The 18,679-nt window shown below is 35.1% G+C and overlaps 1 protein-coding gene and 1 pseudogene across 1 annotated transcript; both read left to right on the forward strand.

Annotated features, from left to right (window-relative positions):
• Positions 1–2,619: 2,619 nt before the first annotated feature.
• On the forward strand, positions 2,620–11,449 carry LOC107690668 (negative elongation factor B-like). The gene is made up of 13 exons (XM_016489054.1): positions 2,620–2,844; positions 4,318–4,478; positions 4,546–4,645; positions 4,839–5,069; positions 6,022–6,207; positions 6,527–6,639; positions 6,739–6,841; positions 8,369–8,464; positions 8,562–8,704; positions 8,791–8,897; positions 8,986–9,127; positions 9,275–9,383; positions 10,917–11,449. Exons 1-13 carry the CDS (start codon positions 2,743–2,745, stop codon positions 11,064–11,066), a joined length of 1,743 nt encoding a protein of 580 aa, XP_016344540.1. The 5' UTR covers positions 2,620–2,742; the 3' UTR covers positions 11,067–11,449.
• Positions 11,450–13,238: 1,789 nt separating this feature from the next.
• On the forward strand, positions 13,239–18,439 carry LOC107690685 (N-arachidonyl glycine receptor-like; annotated as a pseudogene).
• The last annotated feature ends 240 nt before the right edge of the window (positions 18,440–18,679 follow it).

Here is an 18,679-nt window from a genome sequence, read left to right on the forward strand (position 1 = left end):
GTGATTGTCTTCAGAAACATTTTTTGTTATGCTGGTTGAAAGTCTCTTCACATCCCGATAGCAATCATTAAGTTAAGTGGTCTAAATGTATTTATCTGAATTTATATGTTCTGTGGAAGGTGTAGGACCAAGAAATGTTCGTCCAATCAAAACGCTCGGTCCGAGCGTTTTAATTGGCATTCCTACCTGCCTGTCAACTTATGTCTTAGCATACCTCAGCGCACCCAGTTCGCGCAGACAGGATACGTCATCAGCACGTTCACGCACGCTGTGCAGACAGAGCGAGAATGGCAGACAAACGTCAACAACCCTATGTTCCTTCCTGGTATTGTAGTACTTTTACTAACTGTAACTATAAAGTTTTCTCACCGGTGAATGACACATGATGTAGCCCAGCGCGGTTCCCAATTACAGTCCTCGCCTCTGCTCTGCACATTTTGCATGTCTCGCTTAGTTAACACACCGATTCAGATAACCAGCTCATTAGAAGTGAGCTACGTGCATGAACTGTGTTCCGATCGATATGAATGTTCATTGCTCCCTACTCCCTGAGCGGGGGAAATCTGTTGAAGTTTATTTCACTTCGGAACATGGGCTGGAATTGGGAACCGCTGATGTAGCCTTGTAGTAATGTTGTCTCTGGTATTCTGGTCTGTGAGCATATATGCGTTCAGGGGGCGTGGCTTTGGACAGCGATTGCAGGGAGGGTGGGACGTTCGCTTTCAGTGCTATCAGGCTAATGTTAGCATTTTCCAAGATCTCCTACTGCACCTTTAACTTCTTTTGGACTGATGCATGCAACACCCGCTGAGTGCCATTAAACAGCTTGAAAGATCAAAGACAACTTTTAATATAACTCCGACTGGATACGTCTGAAAGAAGAAAGTCATATACACCAATGACTTGAGGGTGAGTAATTTATGGGCTAATTTTCATTTTTAGGCGAACTAACCCACATTTACCTAATAGTGTGCTTTTGTAAAGACTGGTCAGAAAAACAGAACCAGCACACTAACATTTCAGAAATCATATCCAGTTGCATAAGCTGCTTAGACTGGTCTTAAAAAGTTAGTCATGTCATTTTTTTTTTTCTAATTGTCATAACTTTTAAAATCAGTTAGGTAGACTGGTCTAATTTGAATTGAAAAGTAAGACTAGTTACCCCTTGGCTAACTGCTATAGTTGGTCAAAATAGTTCCTAAGACCAGTGTTCGAACTATACCGGGGTCTTTGGGGGAGCCCACTTGTTTGTTTGGTTTTTATATAAGGGGGGGGGGTGTTCGTGCGCTTGCGCGTGCCTCAAAAGAGGGCTTACAATGACTTACACTTGTAATTTAGCTGTTACGTATCTTTGTTTGCACTACTTGCTTTATGCAAGAACTATATAGGATAAATCACTATACAGGATTTACCCTATTATACTTTATCGACACGAATTGATAGGTGAAACAACAAACAGCCACCCACAAATAGTCTATAAACAAAGCATCAGGCTGTCTTTGAGTTCACATGAACAACGGTTAAATTTACTCGTCGTCAGGCTACAGAACAATACCATAATTCCTCCGTGCAGTTAGACCCAAGACATCGAGAGTCACACAACAACCCAGTCACAACACATAATTGCGAATAACATGCCTTACCTTAACACAGAATCGACCACAGAGTCCAACGTTTATATTTTTTCTACGAATCTTTGAGTTAACATGTACTAAACATGAGTGGCATGTATAGTTATCTTTATTGAAGGTAATTAGGTTTAAATCGCCATCATGCTTGAATGAATGTTATTTTTGCAATTTTACACATAATAATCCACGATGATCACATTACACAAAACTGAAATTGCACGTCAAAATAACACATTGTCAATATTTTTTGAGACCCCCCAAAATTTCACAAATCACGTTTTCAGGGGAGCCCATATTATTAAGGGGAGCCGAGCTCCCCCTAGCTCCCCCGTAGTTCGCACCCTGCTTAAGACACAGTCTTAACACAGTGGCTATGTTTATGCAACTGGCCCCTGGTCTTTAAATTGCCTTGCACTTCGTCCACTTCTTAATGACTTTGGGGAGCGTGGAAATTTATAACCAGGAAATATTTCTTTTTTTTTAGCCATCCACTGTTGCATAAACCTCTTAGTTTCTGATCCTCAATCCTGAACACAATCCTTGTTAATTGTTTATTATGAATTAAATTTTATTTTAAATTTCAAATTTTATTTTATTTTGTCCAAGAGTCAGAATTTTATTAAACTCGACTGGAATTGTTATAAATAAAGTGTATTATCGCAAAGGTCATGTTGAATTTTTCATTTAAATGATTTTTACAAGCGAAACATTTAAATCACAGATGTTCAACGTTTTGGAAACTCTAGAATCTTTTAATACTGGTTTTCAATGATGAGGGCATTCTAGTAGACACATGCAGCCTACAGCGCAATGCTAGAGAATTGTGGGCACTAGTCTAGCGCATGACAGGCTAGGAACATTCCTGAGGCGGAACTTATTACGATGGATCAGAAACAAGAGTCTGTTGAGGAGAACACTGGACTGTGACTGGAGCACTGATGGCAGGAAATGACGGTAGCTCTGGTAGTGATCCGGAAATGGAAGTCGACGAGGTTGCACAGTTAGGAAGTGTGCGACCAATGCAAATCTAGCCAACATCTGTTGGATTTCTGCTGTCAATGCATTTGATTTCGTTTTGATAGTGCAGTTAAAAGAGAGAGAGCGACTCAAAATGTTTGCAGGGTTACCGGAGCTGGGAATATCCAATGGAGAAGATCTTAAAGAAACGCTGACTAACTGTACGGAACCCCTGAAAGCCATCGACCAGTTTCAGGTTAGCGCTTAATACACTTGGATATGTGTCTCTTTCTCTAAATTAAAGCAGTCACAGTCTTCAAATGTCTTGCATTAGGCATTAAGAATTTCGCTCGCATGCAGCAGTCATCTTCATTGATTATAATGGGAGGGATCTAGTTTCTTGCCTCGCTTGCAGTGTGACTTGTCATATGACAGCCTATGACCAGACGATTAAACGGTTATCAATTTGAGCTAACTAACTAATATCTATTATGTTACTAGTACTGATTTTAATTACTAGTAAGTAATCCAATATTCTCTTTTCTAGTGTCTAATTGTAGCTTTAATGATTACTAAGGAATAAGTACTAATGCCCAGTGAATACCCTTGTGAAAAAGAAGAGTGCTTATTAGATGTGCAGTTCAAATCTTAAACGTATATTAAAAAAAAACTGTACTTGCAGATAATATAATATTAATGAAATAAAAGGCCATTTAATTGTACTTACTGTACACGTTACTAACTCAATTTCTTAACACACTTAAGTAGGCCTACACTTTTTAAAAATTGTTTTGTAATAATGTCAAATTAAAAGTTTTACTTTAAAGTATGTTTTAAATATTTTGTAATAATCTTGTCATGCTTTAAAGAAGTACACTTAATTTGATGTGTTGTCTAACATGTAACATTGTCTGCACATAATTAACTGCAGTGTGTTATTTGGTCGTATATTTAAAGTTAATAATATTAATTAACTTACATTTTTATATTAAATTAATAATATGAATAATATTAACTTAATATATTTTAAATGTGCTAAATTGCAACTTCATCATTAATTTATTTAAATACATGACAAGTGCATAGTTTCCACAGAAATGAAAGTATTTTTGAGTTTACCATGAATGCTATTCGGTACATTTGACAGTGCACTTGAACTGTATTTCACAGACCGTTATTAGGAAATTTCATTAAAAAAATATATATACCTAAGTGCTACTTCATTTGGTAAAAAAATCAGTCTTCAGTTCAACTAATTGCAGTTTCATTGCAATTAAGTGTCTGAAAACATATCCAGGTATATTCTTTTAAAGTATATTATTTCCATAAATAGTACTCTTTTTTTTTTTTAAGTATAGTGAAGTGTACATTGAGTTTGAGACTGGTAACAATGAAAAACGTATTTGTTGCTTTTGGGATAGTAACTAGCATCAAAATAATAAGTATTAGTATTGTAATATATCAGAATTGAATAGGTAGATACTGTAACTACTAATCTACTAATTATCTACTAATCTACTATTAATAAGTAGTAGCATTTAATGAATAGTTACTAGTAAAATTGAAACAGATACTAGTTACTATTTGGTTCCTTAGTAATAAAAAATAAGTACTAGTAACAATTGCTGATCTATATAAAAAAAAGATGCTAGTTTGTTTTGTGTATAATAAAAATCATGTTGTGCTTTATCTTGCTGTGTTTTTATTATAACTGTATTGTCATTCACAGATGGAAAATGGCATATTGTTGCCAACCCTACAGTCCGCATTGCCTTTCCTGGACCTTCACGGGACTCCACGGCTGGAGTTTCATCAGTCAGTCTTTGATGAACTTCGAGAAAAGCTGATGGAACGTGTTGCCACCATTGCAGAGGGCAAGGATGAGGACAGGTGAATGGAAGGTTTGATTTCGAACCATTTTTTAAATCATACTAATACATCCCTTAAATTCACACAGATACATAAAGCTGGAAGAACTTCTTGAGAAAAGCTTCCCATTGGTGAAGATGCCATCCATACAGCCCATTATCATGCAAGTGCTGAAACATCTGCCGAAGGTTTGAATGTGTTCTCTGCAATGACCTATTACTATGGTGCTTAGGTGTCCGATATATTTCAAACCTTATTTTGCAGATCATTTCAGCCTTAGGTGTGCAATCTATTTTGTTATTTTTTGTGAAGTTTATAATTATAGTTATTATAACAGTGCATTTAGTATAACAGTGACAGTCTGTTTGGACTCTCATGCAGGTACCTGAGAAGAAGCTGAAGCAGGTGATGGCTGATAAAGAGCTGTACAAAGTCTGCGCAGTGGAGGTGAAACGGCAGATTTGGCAAGACAATCAGGCTCTTTTCGGGGACGAGGTGTCTCCTCTATTGAAACAGTATATTGTGGAGAAGGAAGCGGCTCTTTTCAGCAGTGACCTCTCCGTCCTTCACAACTTTTTCAGTCCTTCACCCAAAACACGGCGACAGGGTGAAGTAAGTGCCAGGTGTTTTTTTTTTCTTAGAATTAGTCAGTGTATTAATACATTGAGGTGTTTAGTTATAAGTGTAAGCTGCCCAATTAGATACGGTGTCTATATTATAGTATGTTTATACTAAAGCATAATGGGCCAATCTAAATTTGACCGTTTAGAGCATTAATTTTATCATTCAATTTGAGAACTGTCATTATTAATGTAATGTTTCTTTTTATGAAATTCTAAAACATTAAAACCATTATTAAAGGGGTCCTATTATGCTTTTTCAACTTTAGTTAGTCTGTAATGTTGCTGTTTGAGCATAAAAAAGATCTGCAAAGTTACAAAGCTCAAAGTCCACTTCAAAAAGAGATATTTTATTTAACAGAAATCAATTTTCAAAAACTACAACAAACGACTCGTTTGGACTTTCGAGCCATTCATGCCAGACTGGGGAAAGAGGTATTGTACTAATGTAAAATATGTGAAAAATAATGTGTTTTTCGAGCAACCTAGTATGAGAGCCTGTTCTAGTACACCCCCAAAACAAAATCAAGACTTTGTAAAAGAGCATAATAGGACCCCTTTAAACCATTCCAAAAAAATCTTCACATTTTCTAACAATACATGCATACCTAAAACATGAAGACATTTTAAGATGAATTTTGAATGTGAATAGCATAAGTTAATGTTCGTGTAATGTTGTATCAATGTTAACGTTAATCATATGTTCCTCTAATTATAACGTTCTAATGTTAGTTTTTATGTAATGTAAATGTAATGTTGTGTCAATGGTATTGTAAGGTTGCTTTAATGTTATTCCTATTTATTTATTCTTTTTTTTTTTTTTTTTCATAAAATACTGAAATTATTTTAATCTGCAATTTTTTTTCTTTTGACAAACTTGGATTTTGGTGATTATGTTGCAGTGGAACAACAAACAACTGCGATTTTTTTTTTCTTTCTGTCAGGTGGTGTTGAAGCTGACTCAAATGATTGGAAAGAATGTGAAGCTCTATGATATGGTACTACAGTTCCTGCGGACGCTATTCCTGCGCACACGGAACGTACACTACTGCACCCTGCGAGCCGAGCTGCTCATGTCCCTTCATGACCTCGACATCAGTGAAATCTGTTCAGTCGACCCCTGTCACAAGGTGTGGAACCAGTTTCCTGTCTGTTCTAGCCAACACACCTTTTCAACTGCAGCTTCATGATTATTGAGCACCATTTGAAGGGGCCTTCCATTTATCATGTTTGTACAAAATGACCTAAATAACTGTTACAAAAAGGTACAGGAACTGAACACTTTCTGGAAGTCAGACTTTGAAGCCATTTTTTGATCGTTTAGAAATTAAAACAATTAAAAGCTGTTTGAAACTATTGCAGTGTGTGATCATGTACCATTAGGGCGACCACTTTCAAACAGATTCAAAAAGATGCAAAACATGTATCTTTGCTCTCATCCTTTTGCAGTTTTCTTGGTGTTTGGATGCCTGCATCAGGGAAAAGTTTGTGGATGCTAAACGGGCTCGAGAGTTACAAGGCTTCCTGGATGGGGTGAAGAAAGGGCAGGAGCAAGTCTTAGGGTACAAGATTCACATATCCGTACAGACACGAGGCATCATAGCATACAATAAACCCATAAAATTTAAAAATGTAACACTCTCTGTCTCTGTTTTTCACAGTGACCTGTCTATGATCCTATGTGACCCATTTGCCTGTAACACACTAGTGTTGAGTACCGTGAGGAACCTTCAAGAGCTATTGAGCCAGGACGCCCTGCCCAGAGTAAGAACTCCAGCTAATAGTTGCTTTTAGATTATAGTAGACATCTTTTGTGTTGTTGTTGTTAACTAAAACTATTAAAAGTAGTTTTTGATCATTGAAATAAAGCTGAAATTAAGTAACATAAATATGTGACCCTGGACCACAAAACCAGTCTTAAGTCAATTGGGTATATTTGTAGCAATAGCCAAAAAAACATTGTATGGGTCAAAATTATCGATTTTTCTTTTATGCTAAAAATCATTAGGATATTAAGTAAAGATCATGTTCCATGAAGATATTTTGTAAATGTTCTACCGTAAATGATCAAAACTGAATTTTTGATTAGTAATATGCATTGCTAAGAACTTAATTTGGATGACTTTAAAGGCGAATTGACCCTTATGACTGGTTTTGTGGTCCATGGTCACATATTAGATGAAAACCTTAAACTTAGTTAAAATTAGTAATGTTTTATTGGCAGCTAACCAAAATAAGTTAAGTGCTAAAATTGCTAAAACTGAAATAATTTTATATTTTAAGTGTTATTTTTTTATTTTATTTTTTTATTCTTATCTTTTATAACATATTACAATAAATTCATTAAAGGGGTCATATGATGCTGCTAAAAAGAACATTATTTGGTGTATTTGGTGTAATAAAATGTGTTTATCCAGTGGGGACATAATTACTGATTATAATGACTTATACTGTCTTTTTATACGTTGCGTTGCATCGTGCCGTGTAAACATAAAACCATATCTGCATTTGTGATCGGAGAAATGACAAACAAAAAAAACTCGTGATTGAATCATCAGTGGCAAATTCTTTAAATATAAAAAACGTACTTGCAGTCTGTGAGTCAGAACAGCCGACATTGTAGTCTACTCTCCCAGGATCAGGAAACAGTCCTCCATAAAATGCACTGGACACATCTGAATATTTGGGTTGAACTGTTCTGGAACAGTGTTGTAAATACAACTTAACCACTGATTTCTAGTCATGTCCTCTTTTGGAAGGCCAAACAAAGTAGTTTCGCTTTCACAACGAAACACAGCGCTTTCACGACATGGTGGCGGCGGCAATAACAATACTACAGCGAGAATAGAAGTTACGCCTTCTTTCTTTGCGTGAACATTTGGGTGGCGTTATGCAAATCTTCCCACTGCCAGAAAAAGTGGCTCGTTCTAACACGCCGTTTTAGGTAGGCGTGGTTGACTCTTAACTTTTATAAAGAATATCTCTTTGGATTTGAGACTTTAGTCTTTGCAACTTTCAAAGAGAAAGGAAAAATTGAAATCGCATCATATGACCCCTTTAATTCACTTATTTTCTACATTGCCTGGGGTTTGTTTAATTTGAGAGTTCAAATTGTAAACTGTATAAATTCAATAAAGATGTTATACAAAACTGAAATAAAAGTAAATTATCTAAATAGAAATATACAAAAATAATAAAGCATATAACAACATTACTAAATATCAATACATACTATAATAGTATAACACTGCTGTTCTATTCATGCTATGAAATCGCTGTGTTCATGTACAGGACAGCCCTGACCTTCTCCTCCTGCTGCGGATGCTTTCTCTTGGCCAGGGTGCCTGGGATATGATTGACAGCCAGGTTTTTAAAGAGCCCCGAATGGTCAGATTGACTCTTAGCATTCTTCAATACACCATAATCTCGTAACATTTGAAATGGGTTTGAACAATTGCTCAAGGCTGGTCTTGTTCACCATCAGGATTTGGAGGTGGTAACACGCTTTCTGCCTGCCATGATGTCAATAGTGGTGGATGACTACACGTTCACTGTGGAGCAGAAACTGCCGAGTGAGGAGAAAAGCTCTCTCACGTACCCCACCACCCTGCCTGAAACCTTTTCTAGGTATCTGCATTAGGTATGCTCCTCAGCTCAATATATTTAGCAAACACTCACTTTTCTAAAATGTATGGTGTTTCTGTTTTGTCTAGGTATGCACAGGAAAATAGGGTGGCGTGTGAGATCGGTCTTTATTATGTGCTTCATATCGCTAAGCAGAGGAATAAAAATGCTTTACAGCGGCTTCTGCCTGCACTGGGTGAGACTCCTGTCAGATAATTTGGATTAATGGAGCCACAAGTCAAAGCCTCACAGAGACTGATCACTTTGTGTGTGTGTTTGTGCAGTTGATACCTATAATGACATGGCATTCGGAGACATCTTTCTTCATCTTCTCACTGGCCATCTGACTCTGCTCTCTGACGAATTTGGATCAGAGGAGTTCTGTACTGCTGTCTTTGATAACTTCCTCCTCACATCTTTCTCTAGGTCTGTATTATATTTTTTTAATTGCATCAAATAGTGCAAATTCTTCAGTGCTGGAGAGAAAAATATTAATTAGTAGGATAAAAATCAAGGTTAATAGAGTGGCTCAGTTCACCACAGTTCTATGTTTTTTGCTCTCATTTTTTGCAGTAAGGAGAATGTTCACAGACACTGTCTTCGCTTATTGAATCATCTCCATCAGAAGGTACTGGCATCCTACATGGAGACGTTAATGAAGACGCTTGAACCACCAAAACAGGTATTTAAGGAAACAGACTGAACGTGAATTTGCTAAAACAACGCCTAAATAGCTGTAGCTACTAATGTTAATGCAACAATGTCTGTCCACTTTTTCAGTGGCCTTAGTTCTGGGAAATATTTTTCCCATTAATTTTTACCATAGGGATTATATAAAAAATACTATACAGACTTTTATAAAAAAAAAATTATAAGACATGGACCAAACCAACCAGATATGAGCAGACTAAAAACATTACAAACTTTGATTATATATAGAAAATTATAGAAAAAATATATATATTTTAAGTTTATTGCAAGGTATGCATATCATTCATACAAATATATTTAGATGTAATTATATTTATATTTCTATAAAGATATTTTAATCGTTTTGAGAGCATAGGGAAACTGACATCATTTGCAGTGGCTGGTTCATTTGGCGCAATTTTTTTTTGTCACAATTCTCTGATTGGTAGAGATTTCTTAGCAGAATCATGGGTAATGTCGTTTTTCACCAGGAATTCTGCAGCTGAGCACAAAAAAATAAGTTGAAATAATGGAGGTTGATAGTTTTTCAGCAGAAGCATATACCATTCATTAACCATCATTCATTATCACAGTAGTGACTGTTTAAGTCACTTCACTTTGATTAAAGATTACCAAAAACATTATTTTTTCCTTTCAAACAACCTGCAGTGATGACTCATTCAAAAGTTTTGAATTAAAGTTTTGTTTTAATGTTGACTTGAAAGGTCGCTAGATGACACCTCATCCACTTCTGTTCAAAGATGATAAAAGTATTCTTTACTTTACTTTACTTTTAGTCATTTAGCAGACGCTTTTATCCAAAGCGACTTACAAATAAGAAAAAGTAATTAAAACTAAAAGCTAAAACTATAAATATTATATATATACACATTTAAGAAAATAAAAGAAATTCAATAAAAATGACAAATGCATACAACAACATTTCAAAACTAAACATTTAAATGAAAACAAAAAAATGAAGCTAAAAACAATTCAAAATATTAAAAGAACAAAAGGTATGAGTATAATAATGATTCTAACATAACACTAAGCCAAACACCAAAAAACAGCTACATATGTGTATGTACAGCCACACACACATACATATACATGTACATATATATAAATACATTCAATATACTGTATATATATTATTTCATTTCCATTTTGTATGTTGAAGTACTGAAATAACTCAAATTAAATCAAACTAAAACTTAATAAAAAACCTATATAGACATAATAAAAAACTAATAAAATGACAACATTACTACAACTGTAACTAAAACTAAAATAGATAACTAATACAAATCAAACTACATTAGTTTATCAGTAATCCTAAAAATTACACTGCCAAACACACATGCTAAAAAACAACAACTTACTTACACATAGTAAGAAATGGTTATAAAAAAACTGAAACAGAAGTGAAACAAGTAGTAGGAAAATAGTCTCTGTTCCTCTCTGTACTGTTTCTCTTATACTGACATTACATAAAGTAACCAAATTGTGATTGATGTTATTACAGAGCAGTGAGTCAGTGAAGGATCTTTACACCCTGCTGAAGGAGAAGCTCGAAGCTTCTAAGAAAAGTCCCCCGGAACCAGAGGAAGCCCCTTCTCTGGATCTCGGCCTTCACCCTGTCACTGTGCCCTCCACCCCCACAACCCCTCTTTGAGGGAGACTGGGCGCCACAGCCTCTAGAGAGCAGCAACAGCAATCATGTTCACATGGGCATAGACAACAAGTCTGATGCCATAAAGACTGACCTGAACGTGTGTAAAATGGAACAGTGCTGGTTATATGAGTTGATGTGTTTCTTCTTCTTTCTTTTTTTTTCTTTTTTAAAGGTCATTCTAAAAGCCTTTTCCATTTTGGAATTTTGTTGGCTCGGCTCTTTTTCCATTTATATGCTTCTTCTAAGAAAATGTAGACTTGTTTCATTGTTGAATGACTTCAAATATAGTGTCTTATGTACAGCATTTCATGGTTGAATGTGTTTTGCTTTGAATTGTGTCAGTGACAAGCTCTAGTGTAAATAAAATAATGGGTTAGAAAGTTTACAGTCTTCGATTTTGGAGTGTTTAGATGCATTAAACTTAACTGATTAGATTTTTTTTTGCCCAATACTGTGTCCAAACTAGACATGGCTACAAGACACAACACACTCAATCGCAAAACACTGCCATTCAGAAGATTGGCGGCCTCTCTTTCTGCAAGCAAACTGCTGTCTGGCACCTGCAACTAAATGGATAAGTACAAAGTATTATTATTAGTAGTAAAGTACAAAGTATTATTATTATCATTAATAAAAATAATGATTTTAAAAAATGTAACAATATGCAAAATACATACTCAATAACTGATACAATCTTTGTCACGTAATACAATTTTTTACATAGAAAGATAAAGGAAATATGTAATATTAAAAAGTGATTTCCTGGCCTGGAAGTGTCATGAATATTTGTACAGTTTTTTAAAAATTATAGAAAAAGTCATAGGAAATTTCTACAGTGGAGTTATGCTTAGCGCTTACAAACTTTTTTTTTTTTTTTTATTAATATTTTAAACTGGCTTCATCCAATGTTTAGATTCTATTTTATGCAAATAAGAGTATTTTAAATGTGATAATGATTTGCATATTTAGACATAACATCATTTTTTATTAGTTAACTATTAGGTTTTTTCCTCTATTGGCATATATAGCATTCAGTCGGATTTTGCCAGTCATCACCTAGTGGAAATTGTTATGGTGTATGGTGTTTCCCTATGGGAAATAAAATAACCGCAACAATATTTAAAATCTTCCCCACACTGCTAAAAGTGTTTATCTCATAAAAGCACTGGTTAAAATAAATAGGAATTGCAAAAATACATATGCCCACTTTTGAAACCGAGAAGACACCAAGAGCCCACAGAGATGATGAACTCTTCCTCTTTTTACTTCAGTTAAAAAAACCTGTTTTACGGTCTATGCAGCGGTTGTTGTGACATACCTTTTCCCATCACAAGCAATCACTCTTCATTAGAAGAGCATTTAGGTCACATATTTTAACAGAAGCTCCTAATTATTTTATGTCACAATGTTTATTTGCATTACATTCTTCAACTTCAGATTTATAAGCATTTTAAAATAAAAGAACATCACAGATTTTCAATATGGTCTCAGACATTTAAACGTATGAAAATGTAAAAGCTTGTTAATTTTGTAAGTAGTTCCTGTGTTACCATCTAGTTTGCAAGTCTCAGATGTCCTGGTAGTTCAGTCTACTCGTCCCTGTTCTGTCAGTTCGGACAACATCATACTTGCCTCGCAGCACCAAGGCTGCCTCATTTCATTCGTCAAATGTTACAGCTGCTCAAGGCGTGTTCCATGGACTCTTTCTGCAAAATATTTTCATATGCTGACAACATTTTCTCTTCTGACACCTGACCTAAATGTCAACATTTTCCCCGATACTCTATTCAAAAATGTGTCCCAAGCTTGATGGATTTCACTGGGAGCCTCAGGTTGTTTCTTCCAAACAGGGCTGTGTTTGACAGACATCGGGGAAGGCCCAGTCGCTTCCGGATGTAGTTGTTAGCAGCCTTTGAGTCAATCTTATGGACTGCTGATGAGGTGATGCCACAGTCTGAGGGGCCACATCAGGTGATGGTACAAGGTGAATTGATAACACCAGACCTTCAGTTTGCCGGGTAGCAAGCTTCGGTCGATCTTTTTCAGGCCATCAGAGAGCTGTGAAGTAATGGAGACAGCTATGTGCTTTTTGGGCACATCTACTGCCTTCCCAAACTTCTCACTGGTTGATCTATCAGGCGTGGGATTTCCTCGCCATCCACTAAGAATGAGATGTCGTCCCTCCTGACTCCTTTCTGGATCGAGAGACTACGTGACTTGGCTGGCTTTATCTTCATCCTGGCTCAGGCAGTTAATTGCCACAGTTGGCAACTAACTGTTTACTATGTTTTTGTGGGCATTCAAGCCATCCCCGGACTTTTATGACTTTTCACTTGATTTGTGGGTGGCATGTAGCAAGTGTCACATCCTTAGCAGTTATAAAGAAATACTTGATTTAAAAAAAGTGCAAAGAACTTACAATCTAAATCAGACAGTGTGTATTTGATTATCTTTAAATAGTTATGAAACTGTTACATAAGAAACTAATCATCACTGTTGACTTGATGAGCTATGCAGAAAGCATATAGGCCTAATGCATTTATTTTGCATCCTTATTTTCAGTTCTGAACTGCCACATTCTCAAATGATCTAACTATAGGCCTACGTTATCTTTTATCTTTCAATTTTACTGTAGCCAAATACAAAATAATGCAACTCCTTAGCATGCTCTGAACAAGTTACGCTTTTGCAGTTCAAGTTTGTGCACCTACATTGCAAGCTTTATCCCACCTACATTAAAGATAGCATCAAACACCTTGGTCCCTGAGATCAAAAGGAAATATGTTTTAAATGTTCACAGGAAGTCTTCAATGGCCATATATAATGCCTTACAGAAGTCTTGAGAATTATTGTTTCCATCAAGCTATCATTCAGGCTTCTCTCACATGGACTCAAAGGTAAAAAAAAAAAAAAACTTGGTTATGTATTCTTTTCAAATGTATTATTTATATAGGCTATAGCCTATTTCAAAATGTTACTATGTGAAGGTTTGGTGAATAAGTGACAAACACAGATATTCATTTTGTTTGGCAACAGTTATCTATTGTGGAGCCATTCATAAATGTTAATATTCAAAGCATCTGTTTACCTCAGATGACCTTTAAATCCGGTCAATTAAATATTATGAAGATCTGGATCTCCTATATTCTTTCTGTACCTGTATCTTAAGGTGTTTTCACACTTGAGTCCTCTTTATAAAACACATTTATAGTTCTATTTGGTGCAAAAGGCCATGAATTCAGATGGAATGATTCCACTCGATGAACAATGAATATGTCTGAAATGGAATTAATAAAAAGAACTATAATAAAGATTGTAAAATAAAATGATAAAATATCAGCAACTTCATGCACTGGGGGCTTATGCCCCAATTCTGAGAGAGTCATATAGGGTCGAACTATTATTTTCTTAAAAACAATAACATTATTTGTTGCCATACAAACCTAAATAAATTAGTGTGTGCAGACTTTAGTTGAAATTTTGACCCATTAACAAAGCGACACAAAAAATGTTTATGTCCAACATAAAATAAATTAACAGATCGCTAGATAACTGTCACCGTTATGTTCCTGTCATGTCTGTTATTTCTCATTAGTTTCTGTGGTTACTGATTAACTACCCAGATAGCACACATATGTCTGCAAGATGTCTGTTAAAGATCGCTTCATCTGAAAAGCATCTTCTGTGTACAAACATCTGATAGACGTCTCTAAGATGTCCGTTTTACATACATTCTAAAACATAAACATCTTAAAGTCATCTTCTAAATGTCTAATTGACATCTAATAGGAAACGTCCTATAGTCATATTGCAGATGAGCAAACACGCTAAAAAAATGTCTTGCGGACGTCAAATAGACGTCTCTGTGATGTATGCGTGCTATCAAGGTAGTTATTCCTAGTGCAGCTGTTCCTGTTTAGTTCCCTCATTTACTATGTGTGTATATACTCCCTATTCGGTTCTGTCCTTTGTTGGCTATTGTCTTGTGTAATGTGTTGTTGAAGTCCTGCGTTCTCAGTAAAGTGTTAATCATTGTTTACATTCTTTATTCCGCAACTATGTGTTACAGAATAACCGACCACACTAAAACAAGGAAAAATATGGACTGGCCGTCACCAGGGTTTGAAAATTTGTGAAAAGTACGATATTTGTCTTTCAAATGTAGTGAAGTTAAAGTCATACGTTTCTAGAAAAAATAATACTCAAGTACAGATACTCAAAGTAATCAAGTAAATGTAGGCCTACTTCATTACTGTCCACCTCTGTATACTCCCTATTCGGCTCTGTCCTTTGTTGGTTATTGTCTTGTGTAATGTGGTGTTCAACTTCTCAGTAAAGTCTATATTGAAGTGTTAATCATTGTTTACATTCCTTATTCCACACCTACGTGTTACAATGCAAATCTAAAAACAAAAGTTTTGGCTCAACAACAACTACAAAAACTTCAGTCAACAAACTACGCTGAGTTAGAGGAACTTAATAATTGGTAATATAAACCCAAATTTTTGTGTTGATTACTCAAAAAATTTGAAAGTTGTTCTAACTAATTTCAACATAATTCAACACACTGCCTAATTTTCAAAGTTATCAATAAAAGTTAATTAAGTAAAAAATAAAAACCAGTAAACAGAAATGTTGGTTTAAATTACAGACAATATTAAGTTAATGTAATTATCAATATGTCAACAGAAGTCATCAAAATAATGTTGCTTAAATAAATAAATGCAACTTAAAAGGTTTAATTCAATCAATACATTTGATTTTTGTTTTACTTGCAACCATGCATTAATTTGTAAAGTTGTGGTGAAAAAATCCAAGGCATCTTATCCCCACTTTTAATTCAATATATTTCTTCAATGTAACCATGATTTGTAATAAAATGTTAATAATGCTATTAATTTTTTATTTTTTTTAACAGATGAACAGTGCAGAGTTCTCCTCTATCTCTAACACAACCAGTGGTGACATCAGTAGGTTTACACAGCACCTCCCCATTTCTGTGCTAATTTGCTAACTTTCCTGGTGGGACTCCTGCTTAATGTCTTCAGCCTGTGGGTGTTCACATGCAGGACACCAGAATGAACGTCCAGCACTGTTCTTCAGTTTCATAGCTGTCAGTGATATTATTATATGTCCTATGGGACCGTTTATAGCAGTATATTATTACACTGCTAACTGGCTTTTTGGGAAAGCTCTCTATTGGCTTAAAATAGCTTTAATAACCATTCACATTTACAGCAGTATTCTGTCTCGGCCCCTCATTAGCATTCACCTATGTGCCCGTGGTACGCTACAACCAAGACTCTTACATGAATTGAAAGGACTTTGTCCAGAAGCTCTTGTGTTGGAGTATGGCTTTTTGTATTGGTTTAAAGGAGCAGAGATTTTAGACACAAGCACAGTGGATAATCATTCACCAAAGACAACATCTTGACTTTTATTTCATTGTAAACTTCACTGTCCTCATTCCTGGATTACTGCTAGCATTCATTGTTTCTGCGATCTGCTACAGTCTTCTAGTGTGCTTGATGTCCCGTCTTGACACTAGCCACAACAGTGGACATATATACAGCATGTATGTGTTGGCAATTTGTGCTGATAATTCACAGAACTTTTTTTTTTATTGCAGTGGAATTTCATATATAGGCTTATATTTAATGTAATTTAATGCAAATGAAATACTTTTGCCTACTTTTATGAAGTGAATAAATTGTTTGTTAATGATTGCGCTGAAGTGCAGCCGATAAGATTATTAATTGTTATAGAATAATTTTTGATTCATTGACATTAAATTTATAAGCAACATCAGACCACTTAGCTGGAAAAATGGTTATACCTTACTTAAAGCGTCTTAAAATCCATGAATCATGAGGCTGATGTTCTTAAAGCACCTCACTGACATAGTGGTAGATAAGGGTGGAGTTTAGGTTAATGACTGCTGACTAATAAAAGCAAATCCTGTCTTGGTTCCTTTTTATCACGTACACTTATACTGAAATGTTCAAGTAAAGCCGTGTGCTTTCTTATAGTCACTTCGTCATGCAATTTACATATTTCATTGCATTTTGAGGGGAGTGTTGCATGACCTGGTAAGTGTTCTGTGTAGCTTAATATTCATTATTCAGAGGTATGTTATGATATTTGGTCATTTACATAAGCATTTAAGGGGAAAGGAAAAAGTGCAGCATTGCCTATTCGGCAACAGGATTACTGAATAGTGCACAAAAGGTTTCTCACAAATTTACTGTTAATTTACTGTTAACTGATCAAAAATTATACGTGTGTGTGTGTATATATATATGAAGAGTTCAGATGCAAAAGCCTGAAGTGCCGTCTGAAATTTTCATCTAAAATGAGCATTTTTATCAGGCTCCTATATTTGTTCATTTATTTAACTTTAATGGCATAGAAAAGGCCCTATACATTGCCATTAAAGTAAAATTACTGGACCTAAACATATGGAGCCTGATAAAAATGAAAATTTCAGAAGGCACTTAAAGGCTTTTGCATCTGAACTCTTCATACATATATATCATACAATATATAATAAAAAATGCATCACAGTTTCCACAAAAATATGAAGCAGCACACCTGTTTTCAGCATTGATAATAATAGGAAATGTCACAGAAATAAGTTACATTGATGTATATATATATATATATATATATTCAAATAGAGTTCAAAAACCTTTTAAATAATTTTTTGCTTTTAGACATTTAGAGAGTCTGTCTACACCATTACAGTGTCTTAGTTCCTTCCTGAACCTATGTCCTAAGATTATCTCTCTTTCTCTTTCAGATTTTTTCTGTTCAAAAACCTTCTCTCTTCCATTTTTTTTTTTTTTTTGTGAGAGAGAAAAAAGATTTTTGGGGAAGAAAAAAAACAGAGAGGGGAAAAAAAGAAAAAAATCTTAGGATTTAGGCGCATACTTATGATAATCTATCATATTATTTTTTACCCCCCAACTTGAAATTGTATTTTTCACGTTGTGGATCAGGGCTTCTGTTTATTCAGTTCATCTATTTGCAATATTTAAAATCTGACCAACAACGCACTCTTTTTTTCTGCACAGTGCCATTTTTCTAAGATGAAGCATTCATTAGCATTCATCGATATGTGTCCGTGGTTCACTTCAACCGCTCCTCGTTGATAAAAAGGAAGATATTTGTGAAGAAGCTGTGTGCTGGGATTTGGTGTTTTCTGATAATTGGCATTTTCTATGGATGGCTGCTTCCTGTAACCACTGAAGAAAGTCATGGGCAGTGTCTTACTATTCATCAGACAATGCTGGCAGATGCTTACTTCATTATTAACTTTGTGATTTTCTTTTTTTTGGTGTATTTTACCCTTAACTATATCAGTATTTTGCTAGTTGCCTGGCAAGCTTACACAGCAAATTTGAAAGTGTTAAATTAACACTCACAGTGAGAAAATTAACACTTTTTCGGGGTTTATATAGGTCCACACTAAATAGTTAAACTAACACTTTAAATAGTTTTTTTTTTACACTTGCACAGAGTAAAAACAACACTGTAAGTGTTCACCGTTAACACCATTAGTGTTGCTGAACACCAAGATATTTTGAAGAAAGTTTGTAAACCGACATGCTTTG

This window comes from Sinocyclocheilus anshuiensis, unplaced genomic scaffold (genome assembly GCF_001515605.1).
Source record: "Sinocyclocheilus anshuiensis isolate Anshui unplaced genomic scaffold, SAMN03320099.WGS_v1.1 scaffold2041, whole genome shotgun sequence".
Taxonomy (NCBI): domain Eukaryota; kingdom Metazoa; phylum Chordata; class Actinopteri; order Cypriniformes; family Cyprinidae; genus Sinocyclocheilus; species Sinocyclocheilus anshuiensis.

Bases quoted from the DNA above. Each gene is read 5' to 3' on its own strand.
- LOC107690668 (XM_016489054.1), top strand. From the start codon at position 2,743: ATGTTTGCAGGGTTACCGGAGCTGGGAATATCCAATGGAGAAGATCTT. The intron at 2,845-4,317 runs GTTAGCGCTTAA...TGTCATTCACAG, and splicing joins AAGCCATCGACCAGTTTCAG to ATGGAAAATGGCATATTGTT. The intron at 6,640-6,738 runs GTACAAGATTCA...TGTTTTTCACAG, and splicing joins GGGCAGGAGCAAGTCTTAGG to TGACCTGTCTATGATCCTAT.